This window comes from Ceratocystis lukuohia, assembly GCF_044167205.1.
Source record: "Ceratocystis lukuohia strain C4212 chromosome Unknown Supercontig2_pilon, whole genome shotgun sequence".
Lineage (NCBI taxonomy): Eukaryota > Fungi > Ascomycota > Sordariomycetes > Microascales > Ceratocystidaceae > Ceratocystis > Ceratocystis lukuohia.
Window position 1 is genome coordinate 4598940 of NW_027263521.1, and position 12935 is coordinate 4611874.

General features: G+C 49.4%; 2 protein-coding genes across 2 annotated transcripts; both read right to left on the reverse strand.

The window, feature by feature from the left end:
* Nucleotides 1-662: 662 nt before the first annotated feature.
* HOO65_021136 (uncharacterized protein) lies at nt 663-3614 on the reverse strand (the record flags this gene model as incomplete). Its single annotated transcript, XM_071006412.1, has 2 exons — nt 663-1046; nt 1446-3614. The coding sequence occupies 2 exons, from the start codon at nt 3612-3614 to the stop codon at nt 663-665; spliced, it is 2553 nt and encodes an 850-aa protein (XP_070861774.1).
* A 1109-nt stretch (nt 3615-4723) lies between these two features.
* HOO65_021137 (uncharacterized protein) lies at nt 4724-4969 on the reverse strand (the record flags this gene model as incomplete). The annotated part of the gene is made up of 1 exon (XM_071000259.1): nt 4724-4969. One exon carries the CDS (start codon nt 4967-4969, stop codon nt 4724-4726), a length of 246 nt encoding a protein of 81 aa, XP_070861775.1.
* Nucleotides 4970-12935: the final 7966 nt, after the last annotated feature.

Here is a 12935-nt window from a genome sequence, read left to right on the forward strand (position 1 = left end):
AAGAGTGGGTATTGATGAGCAGATCTTAGTGTGTGGAGTATCACCAACGAGACAACAAGAACACGAAGGAGTTCACTAAAGACAAGCAAAAGCATCTGCAGAGATTTTAAAGACTACTTCCGCAGTTATATATGGAGGCGGCACACAGGAGACCCAATGGGCGTGGGCTCAAGCGCCCAAGTCTAGTGCCGAAACCCCGCCAACGCCACACGTTTAACGCTGCTGTGACTGGTTGTAGTGTGCCACCATCCCCTCTGCTTGCATTTATTTTACACATAAAACGCAGAGGACGGCGGAGCAGGGCTAAAGAGAGACCGTTGTGGCGGACAGCCAGGGCGCCCTGCTCTCACCCCACCCCCTTACCCCCCCCCCCTCTCTGCAATTTAATGCCCAAAAGCGAGAAGGGGGGGGGGGTTCTTCGTGCGCCCAGCTGGCCTCATTCTGTGTGCCTACCTGCAGAATGAGATAGAGATATCCAGAAATGGTCCTTGAGTTTGCATTGCGGCACACACGATAGCGCGCGGATATGAAAGTGTATCTACTACTTGAATAGGAGTATAAACCAAGGGGCACCCAACAGCTGGCTATGGAGGGAGATCTGATGCAACACCCTAGCATCTACTCAATCTAACATAGCAGACATACAAGGCTTAAAGTCTCCGCTAAGCAAGCAGTATATCTTTGTGGCGGTTAGCCAACTTCTTCAATGTTTGGACGTCGGCAAGCGGGTCTATTTCAATGTCCTGTCGAATGAGATGGTTGATTCGGTTTGAGTACACTTTCGTGCGCTTCTCATTGAGCTGTACTACAAGCCTCTCATCGTAGTCCATGTTATAGGCTACATCACTACCTTGGACGTCACGCAACCTAGTCGGTAGATCTACTTTTGGGGTGCCTCTAACTGAGCAATATGAGTCGGGAAAGACGCTGTTGTAAGGACCAGATAGCTGGATGTCATAGACTTTTGCAACAGTCAAAACTGCGGGATACCAGTCCGATCCAAGCTGAGACGTCTTGCGAACAGGCATCCGACAGCGGACAAAGTCCTAGTACGTGTCACGGGTTAGCTTACAGATCTTCCCGTATTCTTCTTCACTTCTTCTCTTCTTTGTGCTGTGTGAATTTCTTAATTTCTTGTTGACTAGGTTTGTCGTCTCTTCTCCGACATGTGCTCTGCCCCTCCCTCGTTGTCTCTCTCCCCCCATTCTATACTTTCCAGGTTGTCACGCAAGGTATAGCCCACTACCATCAAGTTGCTAGTCTCTATTCGTATTGCGTTCTTTCACGGTCTCTTCATGCAGCAATAGCAGCCCTAGCATCAGACTGTCAGAACAACCCCCCTGCTAAGCTATCAACCCATCTTTTAATTCCTGCTGCAGATTCCATATTCGTCTATAATCGCCCAAGGGGTCTGTTTGGATCACCTCCCTTGAGAAAAAGTTTACTCGGTTCGGGTACATGCGCGTCATTTTATCATGCAGCCGCACAACAAGCACCCCATCGTAGTCGATGCTATAATATATGGTGTTATGCTGCTGAGCATCATCTAGCCGAATCGGCACGTCGACTCTTAGGCTGCCTTCAGCTGAGCAGTACAAGTCTGGAAACACCCCGTTGTAGGGGCCAGATATGCGAAGGTCATATGTTTTAGCAACAGTTAAAGCTGTAATGTACGCACGCGATCCAAGCTCAGAAGTCCCACTGATGGGCATCCGCCAACGGACAAAGTCGTAATAGGTCCAGCCGCGCCTTATGATGCCCGGCCCAATTCCAAGAACTGCGCCGGCGAGCAGCAGGATTAAACTAACGTGGTTCCCAAACCTGTCATCCGAGGCCGATCTGATAGACATCCACAAGTATAGTATGCCCAAGGCCATCAACACAGATGAAATCAAAAACACTCGGAGTCTTGCAGGTACATAAATCGTGCCAGCTCCAATAGTATGGAACAGACTTGGGTCCTCTTTTGAATGCTTATAGGAGCCGAAAGCATCATATTCGCTGTCTACGCAGTGCCGTAAGATAACTGCATGGTTCAGTTTATGCATCATGTATGCGTCATGGACAAAAGCCCAGCACTTTTTTAGAAGATCAGGGCGCTCTAGCACAACACAAAAACGAGATGCGATAATGACCAGCGATTTCTCAACGCTTAGTTTTGTGAAGTCTATGTCTGTGTCCTGCACGAACTTTTCCATTTCGACTTCACCGTCCTCGATGCTGCAATACGAGAAGAGGAATTCCCAAGCCCCAGCTGTCTGGATGATGAATGCAATCTTGCGGAAGATGGCAAACAGAGTCTGGTGCCGCAGCACGGTAGATGGAGACGCAAGGTCCCTCTTATCACAAAATACCACATCAGCCACGAGATCCATCTCGGTAGCAGCATCAGTGTCACTGACGTCAACCACATCTTTGAAGGCTTTCTGTGCGTCTTCTAAGAGGTCGGCGAAGATGTGATGGAGGCACGTGATTGGCACTAGACAATCTGTCTCCTCGTGAAGGAAGTGCGGGACTAGGAGTTTGAAAAAGTCAGGAGGGTGTAGGCCGCAAATATCAGGTGCTTGGGGGAATGACGTTAAGTAGTAGCTAGGGCATTCCTCAATGATGCACTTCCATAGCTTGTAAGCCATACCACAGAAGGTCTTGAAGTCAAACTCGTCAGCCAGCTCCTCAGCATCAGACTGGACTTTGCCTTCCCATTTCTGGAACAGAGATTCTGCATGTGTGATGAGAGATTTGGAGAGGTTATGGACCTCTCCCATTGATTGGTTCACGTTATGAGCTGATGCATGGGCGATCGAGTAGACTAGGTCAATTGGCAGCCTGTGTTTCTTGCAGAGTAGAAAGTGTTTGAATGATGTGTAGCCATCTACTACTACTCCTTCGAGCATGCGGGGAAGTCCATTTACCACACGGCATCCATTGGGCAGGCCATCATTTTCAGAATATCTTGGCTTCTTGGGAACAGGAAATACCGAATCAACCATCTTACGGGCAATGAAATGGGTGCCTTGCGGGGAAAGCTTTCGTAGCCAGCCAGGTAGGCGGGCCTGACCATAGAGCGTGATGAGAAGTTCTCTGTTGGAAGAAGTAGAGTCCAATCCTTGCCCCTCTCCTACGCTGCATGGGGAAGCATATGAAGAGGCGGCCCTGACAGCACTGCGCGGAATGCCATAGATATTAATCCGGTGATCACTGAGATTGGAAACGCGCCGCCGTGCTCCTGGAGGCAAATACCTCAGGGGACTAGAGGACGAGGCAGCACTAGACGACGTGGCAGCATCATGTGAAGGGCTGTGACTGCTAACTTCGGAGCCAACTACTGCAGCCGCGGGCGGAATCTGTTGGTCGCTGACAGGGACGCCCTGTTCAGTACTGCTAGGTAGAGTGGTGTTTGGGGGAGGGGCTGCCACGGCACTATTAGGGGTATCATGGGCATCTACCTCCGGACTAGTAGCTGGAAATATCGATGGATCCTCGGCGGGAACATTCTGCTCAGTAGCGCTGGATGGGGAGCTGTCTAGAGGAGAGACTGCTGTGGCACTGCTAGGAGGGGAGTCGGCCACATCACTGCTAGGAAGGTGGTTGCCATTAACCCTATGGTAAGCCATGATGAGTGTGGCGTATGGCGCGTGGAGGGTGGCGTTAAGAGTGGGTATTGATGAGCAGATATCAGTGTGCGGAGGCTGCACCCAAGTATCACCAACGAGACAACAAGAACACGAAGGAGTAACCTACAGACAAGCAAAATCATCTGCAGAGATTTTAGAGACTACTCCCGCAGCTATATACGGAGGCGGCGGAGAGGAGACCCAATGGGCGTGGGCTCAAGCGCCCAAGTCTAGTGCCGAAACCCCGCCAACGACAGACGTTTAACGCCGCTATGACTGGTCGTAGTGTGCCACCATCCCCTCCGCTTGCATGTATTCTACACATAAAACGCAGAAGACAGCGGAGCAGGGCTAAAGAGAGACCGTCGTGGCGGGCAGCCGGTGGGCCCTGCTCTCACCCCACCCCTCTCTGCAATTTGATGCCCAAAAGCTACCTGTCACATAACTGTTATTAGGCACAGGGTCCTCTTCTTTCTTCCAGCTCTTACTACGCTCCTGGCTTCTATCTGCCACCCCCCTACACCACTAACATTTCTGTAGTTGTGACATTGAATATACACATGTACCGGTGCTGATTACGGCCAGCTGACTTAACTATACAGTACAGTGCAGTGAAAGTGCAGTGTAGCCTTTGTAAATTTAAAAGTTACAATGCAGGGCCAGCCTCGGTTGACCCTTCGCTAGCCGTTGACCATAGCATGGTCTCTTGCCCCAACCTATCACTCTACTTTTATTCATTCCGTTTCTGATACATAACCAGGCCTGGATTCTTTTTTTCGGCCGTTGCACTCAAACAATGAAGTCCAATTTAGGTTGCCATGGATAGATGGAGCACCATGGGACAGTTAAGTAGTGCAATCGCAACAGATATAGCCCGAGAATCATAGCCGACTGAAGGAACAGGACTTAGCTGGTTGCGTTCCAGCAGACTCGGTGCTCGGGGATCCGGGTCGACCATCTTACGGGCAATGTACTGGCTGATCTGTGGCAAGAAATCTCGTAGCCAAGCAGGCAGGCAGGCCTTGGCGTAGCAGCGTATAAGAAGCTCTCTATCGGAAGAAATAGGATCATAATCCCCAGCTTCCATCGGGCTGCTACTCTCCTCACTGCTACCAGACGAGCGGGCATTTGGAGCAGCACTTGGAGGGAGGGGGGTGTGTCGTAGGGTGTGTCGTAGTGCCGCTCGAGGTGCCATGAGCAGTGGCCTCGGGGTTGGCGCTTGCAAATGTCATCAGGTCATGATGACTCTCAACAGAAACACTTTGCTCAGCAGTGTCCAATAGATCAGTATCCAGGGGAGGGCTGGCAACAGCATTCTCCGAGGCCTCGAGGCCATTCACCTCAGGACTAGCCATAGTGAGTTGCAGTTAAAGGTGGGGAAACTAGTGGAAATACTGGTGTGTGCACGAGGCAAAAAGAAGCACGAAGGAAGCTTTAACGGAGAGAAACCATTGGCGCGTATGAGTGACGGATGCTCCTGCAACCACATATGCCGATGATAAATAGGGGACTGACATGGCAGGCGTGTTGGGCATAGACTATAGCTCTCTCTCAGGCCTAGCGTCGCAGGCCGGCCCGCTGACGCCAGGCGCCTAACGCTTTTTGACTGGTGGTGATGTGCCATCCTCCGCTACACCTATATGCATGCTCCGCTCAAGACAGGGAAATCAAACGAGAGAAACCATTGGCGCGCATGAGTAACGGATGCTCCTGCAACCACATATGCCGATGATAAATAGGGGACTGACATGGCAGGCGTGTTGGGCATAGACTATAGCTCTCTCTCAGACCTAGCGTCGCAGGCCGGCCCGCTGACGCCAGGCGCCTAACGCTTTTTGACTGGTGGTGATGTGCCATCCTCCGCTACACCTATATGCATGCTCCGCTCAAGACAGGGCAATCAAACGAGAGGAACGACTGGTAGTTAGTTATCCATAGTATTCGGGCTGAGCTTTGTTGGAGAGATGTGGGTCAAATAGCCAGCTTTTCGGCGATTGGCTAGGTACAGGCCTCTACAATTCTGCCGGCTTTATTTCACGTACTTGAGTGCAAATATCTGGAATAAATTCAGCGCTCGTCTAGCTACTGAGACTTGCATGGGCAATTTGGGCATCTTCCACTACAAATTCCAGGCGGCCCCGTCTATATCCAAAAGTTACAGTACGAGAATACTAGACGAAGCCACCAAGGACAAAGGCCACTCGCTGTATGGCGGTGAAGTCCTAATGTGGGGCAAGCTCTCTAACCTTATTGGCTGGGTCAAGCCTAATCGCGCTATATCATTGGGTGAGCCTTAGCTCAAAAGGCGGTGAAAAAATGCGCACAATAGTATTCTTCCCCTCCTCTTTGTTCCTTAGCTTTCTTTCCTCTTTTCTCGGTCGTTGATCTTCAAGTTCTTTGTCTTTGCTCTTCTTCTAGCATTCGTCCGTCGTCTCCCTCCCCTGTAGCCTGTCTACTTCTGGCTCCAGGAACGCTCTCAGGCCCCGCCCTGACCCCTCGATAGTGCTAGTTCAGCCAACCAAGCAACAAATGAGTAGCTGGACACAAACCCACGCCATTAATCAACCTGCTCGCCATACTATCCAATACTCCTGCATGCGACAAGACCCGCACGTCGGGACTCAAAGCTGCTCGTCTAGAGGCGTCGGCGCCTTCTCGAGGTAGCAGTTTCGCTCGGAGATTGCACTCAAAAAAGATTATGTGGCGATGAATGCCCTGTCAGGCTGCATTGCCTAGCTGCAGGCCAGGTTGTCTCCACCTCCCGTCACGTAGACTCCAGGCTCTGTAGCCACAGTATAACCATCTGCAGGCATAGCATTGCGCTATTTTACTTGGTGGAAAATGTACATGGTAATTTGCCTTTGTGTAACATGAAAAAGACTCACATTCGCTCATGCTCCTCAAGGGCTATGGATGGCGCATGTAGGAGGTCCTCATACTCTTATTCAGCCGTTCCACCGTACCTTGGTCTGCCATCACCAGCACATAAAAGGCCAGTCTACTGAAAAGCGTATGTGTGGTCTCCATTTCTATCCAGCCCGGCACCAAGTTATCTCCCTGATCCTGGTTCTTGATATCCGGCTTTGTACCACCGTCTCCTGGCAATCCAGTCTTCATTGCTGCACTTACTGTTCCAGAATTGTCGCAACAGCACATGGCATCCACATGCCTACAATCCAAATCCCAAATTCCAGCAGCCTCGCCATTCTGTAGTGGCCTTCCAGCTAGACACATGTCTCAGTTAAGGTTGAAATGTTCAACACATGCTTGCCATAACACTACCCTCTGTTTCACAGTCACCTTAGCTCTATTGCGGATTGCAGGTATATTTGAAGCTAGAGAAGCATGCCTGTTTCATTATTCTTTAATCTCGTGCTCATCAAGTAAGGGGCCATGTTTTTCCTTGTCGTACAAATGGTCTTGAAAGCTAATTCCACTACGGTTATGCGAGACTAATACTTGTCTCGGTTACCCAAAAGACATGTGCCAAACTGAAGGTCAGATAGTTTGAGGGCTGCATGGATGTTGCAGCCATGTCCAAGGCCATCACAGCACATACAGTGAGGTCAAGTATCTTTGAGAAAACCGTAGCAACCGATTCGGGAGAGGGCAGGTCGTAGCGGCTCCTGAGGACTTGTGGCTAGAGAGCTTCCTAGTTCATATTACACAGGTATAACGCACCCAGGCTTACTTGATTTCAAGTGGGCTAACCATTGAAGAGCTATCGGACATCACAACGCCAAGTTCCAATTATATAACTGACATACCTAATTGGAATTTAGCACATATTTCTTACCCATTGAGATAAAAGCTCAGATCCCCTGAAAGGTAGACCACGTACAGCTACTATTGTGTCAATTAATTCGCCCTTTCAGCAGCCCCTCAGGCATAGACGTAGGCCTTCTCTCACACAGTCAACACAATTACCACACCTATTCCCAGAGACTAGCAGTCACAAGCATAACTCACCCAAGGCTATTACCGGGACAAGATTAAGGAAACGCATACAGTACGTTCATATACCGTTAGTTATGATAACACAGCTGAGCCTACGGGAAGATGTAAATTAGTGCTTAAGACCATAGCCTGTGTGCCGCGAGATAACTGACAGCCGAAGAGCAGGGCTCGCGTCTGCACTCCTCCCAATAGTTTCCGAAGGGACGTGGCGGCGAAGATGGCAAACTCATCTTTGTTACCTGTCGTATGTTTATAATCCTCGCACACTACTTAATATCGACCCTATCGTTCTCAATGTATGTCGAAAATTCACATGCACTAGCACTTCGGATAATAATGCAGTACTGCGGAAGACGCAAAGTAGAGCAGCGTTCTGGAGTACAGTGGATGGATGTGCAGTAATGAGCTCCGCAGTGTCGGGCTTAGCTTTTCTTTCCCACTGCTAGAACAGCGATTCCAACAGTGTGATAGAAGCCCTAGCAAGCTAGTAGAATTATCCCATCAGCCCATCCACATAGCATACAAACGCGTAAGTGATCAATTAGACGACAACAATAGGCATTTCGGCTTTCTCGCAAACTAGAAAGTCGTTGCATGACATAGAGTCATACCCTAATCGCACCCGATGAAACATGTGACGGCCATTCAGAAATATATTACATGTCAGGTATCCCTAGAATCCAATAATGGGAAACGCCGAACTAATCACCATACAGCAGACGAAACGGCAAAACGTTAGAGGGAGACAGGCAGCCACTAGTTTCTGTACAGGGTTACAAGAACCCCCTTATCAGAAGCGGAATCCAACTTTTGGGCCCTTGGTGACTTTGATGACGAAGCATCTGATGGGCCCGATAGCACTACATGAAATGCCACAGATATCCAGCTGGCAGTTATTGTGAGCAAGCTGTTTAACCCCAGGGGGGGGGCAATAATTTCAAGGGTACCACTTGAAGGAATAGTTATTGTTGACAATATGTGTAGCGCTCCAGAGTGGGCCATTATACATACCTATTAGTGGGTTTCGTTAGCTCGCTCTTTACATAAAGATACGGCTCAGCAGTTATGTACAGGTTTCTACCTACGAGAGTCTTCGATGGCAACATTCCCAAGAGCACCATGTTCGGCTACAGGACCAGTCATGGTCGCTCGCAAGCTGCAAAAAAGCTAAGAGTAAGCGGGAGTTTCCTAGTGCAAGCAGCCGGTCCAAACCGGTCCTGGCACAGATGTGAGGGCGCATAGTAACACAGCTAGGTAGGACAACTGCAGCTAACCAGAATGAAAGAATCAATATATGCGTCTGAATGGGTTAACATACCCGAGCAAGTCATGGAAGCAATAGCCCCTGCAGCCACACTCGCGTCACGCATTGAATGCCAATCACTGCAGTGAAGCCTCAAGTTGCCATACAGCCGGCATCAGGCGCGCACAGCTCCTTTGCGACTGGTGGCAATACGCCATCACCCCAACTACCAAACGCATGTTCTTTGTACAAGACAGTAGGCACAACGACAAACAGCAAATGCCTAGGGACAACCACTAAAATAGGCCATATCCCAGCCAGTGCATAGAAAGTACTGCCTTTTCTTCAATTTCGGCTGCATGTAAATAAACGGCCAAGACAATTAAATTCTCCAAGACAAAGGCTGGGGGGGCGGGAATTTGGCAGAAACCACTCTAGACACGCATATGGTTGCTACAGACTCCAAGACAAAGTCGGATAGTTCTTGTAGCTTCGAAGCATCTTTGGGGAACACAAACAAGCAAACGATGTCAGCCATAGCCAACAAAGGGCAAAACGTAGTGGCCAGGGGCGTGTTTCGGGTGGCGCTCCGTCACCCTAACGTGAGCATGCATGCATAGCAGATGTTGCATTACACAGGTACGGCAACCATATATTATGGGTGACAGAGGATTTGTGTTAGGTTTTGGTAGGTGCACATGTAACTTGGGGGTGCTGAGAGTGGCAGCAAGATGAATGGGTGATTGCAGGAGGCACAGGACAAGGCTGCTTGACAGACTTGAAGCGAAACGAAGGGCGATCAAGTGTATGTGGATTGCAAATTGTGAATCAGAATACAGAGGCAAAAACCACAATAAAGAGGTCAATAAGAAGACCCAAATAAAGAGGCAGACATGGAGGGTTTTTGAGCTGGGTGTGGTAGGATACACGGGCCGATTTCACTTCCATGTCAGCTAAGTGACACGCAAATCATCAACCATAATTGCCACTCATGCAATACGTGCAATGGCACTGAGAGGCCTTGACCTTTAGCTGATTGATAAGACTGTAGCATGCAAAGAGGAGCAAGCAGAGCAGAGCACGAAGACAAAAAGAAAGGGGGAAAAGACATGAGCGTCGAGTGCACAGCGCGTGATAGAAAGCTGAAGGCAGAATCACAAAAGGCACGTAGAATAATAAGTATACACATGCCCGGCCAGACAATGACCCAAGCTTGATGGGTCGTGGGGGCGTAATTTACCATTTCATTGGATGGCAGGGCAAATCAAGAAGGATCAAAAGAGATTGACAAACTTGGTGCAGCAGCGAACTGGCCTCCTCTAACCTCCTCTATTCCCTTCTCTCCTCTTCTTTTCTCACCTCCCTCGTGAAGCCAGAGCCAGCCTAGCCAAGACGCAAATAAGACAGGAGACAGGGCAGGGCGCCGCTGCACCCAAGAAAAGAAAAGAGCTCACAGTGCTAGGGGCGTTTGATATTTCGCTGGCTCTATTAGTTGTATGATGGCACGCATGCCGCCCACGCATGCAGGTTGGTGGGAGTTGGGATTTAGGAAGGACCAGTGCACCAACAGGGCAGGCGCCGGGGAAGGTACGGATGAGGAACACAAATGCAGGGCAACTGCCTGATAGAGAGCTAGGGAGAAGCAATACAGCCAGAACGGCATTTTACGAGCTAAGGAAGACAGGAAAAGATGCTGAGCTGAGCAAGGAACTGTTCTAGAAGAAACCGGACAAACAAGCAAGCATGCAAGTATACAAACATACAAGTATATAAACACCCAAACACAGCAGAGAAATGGAGGGCGGCGTGGTGCGTAAAGTTCTATTGCATTTTCGGAGGGAGGCCCCAGAAAGGAAGGCGCGAAGGGTAAACGCTATTCGAGCGTGTCCTTACCAGAACAGAAGGGGCTTCTAAAAATAAAAAGCGTATTTATGGGACTAGAAGGCGTGAAAGTGTCAAAAGACAGCACATAGAGAGCCAGACAAGCAGGCAATATTGGCAAGGAGAATGAAGACGACGGCAAGACAAAGAGAAATTTGGTTTGCGGAAACCTGTGACAAGGGGGTGGCAGTAAAGTTTTTTTCTGTCGTTGCGGCGGATCCGTGTTGTGAAGACAGGGGGCGTTTGACAAGGGAAGAGAGGACTGAAAGAAAAAAAAATAAAAAAGAACCCCAGAAGGGACGTTTACGTTAGGGTTAGGCTATAAGCAAACGACCCTTGACTCCAGGACTTGCCGTTGCCTCGAAGAAGGCGAGGGGAGGCTTGGGGCTTGGAATTCGGTTACCAATTGCGTGGTTTGAGATTTCTCAGCTTACAAGGACGGTAAAACAGCTGTTGAACAAGGTAGAGGACTTTTTGGATCTTGGCTTTTCTTGCTCTGGTAATTTGATTTGGACGGAGGGATCGATGGAGGACAGGCTGGTGTTTTTGATTGTACATGCATCAGACATTGTGGGGACGCTGTGTGTCGGTATGTAGGACAAGAAGGGGCAGGACAGTGTGAGCCGGGAGGATAGCAGCCTGGGATGGGATGAGGGATATGTGCCTTTGTCCTGCTTTCGGCCTGTAGATTTGCGCTCCATGGGCGGCTGTCTTTCCTGCAAGGCTCCCCTTGGCTGCCGATTGTGGCGCTGGGAGCGATGTTCCACTGGCCGGTGCGATACTTGATTCTCTGTCTGATTGCCTTTCTTGTTTCTCTGTCCTCCGTGTACAGTGTGAGCAGACTGTGGCTTACTTTCCTTTGTGGGTCGTGGCTTCCTGTTCCGACTGCTTTTGGTGCTGTTTTTGCTGCTTTCCTTCCCCCTTTGGATCAATTGTCTTTTTTTTTTTCCTTTTTTTTTCATAGCTCCTTTGATCTTGGACTTGGCTTGTGCAATTGCTAGTATGTAACTTATTTGTCCCCCTCTTTCCTTTTACAAGTGCTTCTGTTCTTCCTCTCTCTCCTCGTCTCCCTCTCCCTTGTCTCTCTTCTCTTTCTCTCTCCTCGTTCTTATTAACCCGAGTCGCGCTCTTTTTTTTTTGGAATATTTTCTTCGTGCTTCGTTTTGGCGGCTGATCTGTGCACACGCTACCTTCAATTCTGAATCCCCGAGCCAATATCCAAGATTTCTTTTTTTATTCTTGCCCAAAGGACCCTCCGCCGCTCGCCTCTGCCTCCTCCTCCCCCTCGTCCTCGCCCTTTGGGACAAAAACCTGGTCCTGCTATATAGTGACTTTGCTATGCCTACGTTAGGCGAGGGTGCATTGCAGATGCAGACGTAGACGAACGAACAAACACACCTGCATGCTGGATTATTCAACCTGCAAGAGGGTTTTTTTCGTTTTTTCTCCGCTGGTCTTTCTGGTCATAGTCAGCAAGAAAAAAACGGTCGTGCGCTGTGCATGTGCTTTCTTTTGCGTCAATACTGTTCTCACACCAAGTCGCTATATACGCTGCCCTAGTCGCTTAATACAGCAACCAAGAACTTTTCTCTCTAGGCTAGCAAGCCAAGTCAGAACGACGAGATTTGAAGCAAGACGCCGGGCTGCCCAGTGCGTCCTCGGCTTTGGTTCGACGGCACTTTTTGGTTTTGGTTGGTTTTCCCTGCAGTTCTTGCTAAGTAGGCCTAAGCCTTGAGTTCAATCTTTATTACCCTCCCCCGGTCGTACTGCACCATGGATCCGACCACGACACTTGTAACATTTATGCTGTAAGTCTTCTTGTCCGGGCAATTTCTCTTCTCTACATCGCCTTTTTTGTGCGCTGGCTGCTCTTTCCCTCCCGTCGAAAGCCCTAAAGCAACTCCCATTTCTTGTTAATCGCAAGAGCAAGCCTTAAGCCTAAGCCTAGATACACATACATCTTTCCTCTTCTCTCGCTGGCCAAAGGGGTGCACACGAAAGTACGTAAGTGTGTACTGGGCCAAACCCACCTTCCGCTATTAGCGAACGGCCAATATACTTGAAATGTCCTTTCCAAAAACGCAAGTGCCAGCCCTCCAAACCAACGTTGCGGCGTTACATGACGCTGGTTTCCATATTTCAAGCAAGGCCCCAAGCACCGCCGGTACCAAGTAATGAATGCAAAAGCACCAGCACCAAAGCTACATGTCAGCAAAGCCCCAATTTTTCAGGGCTGGTGG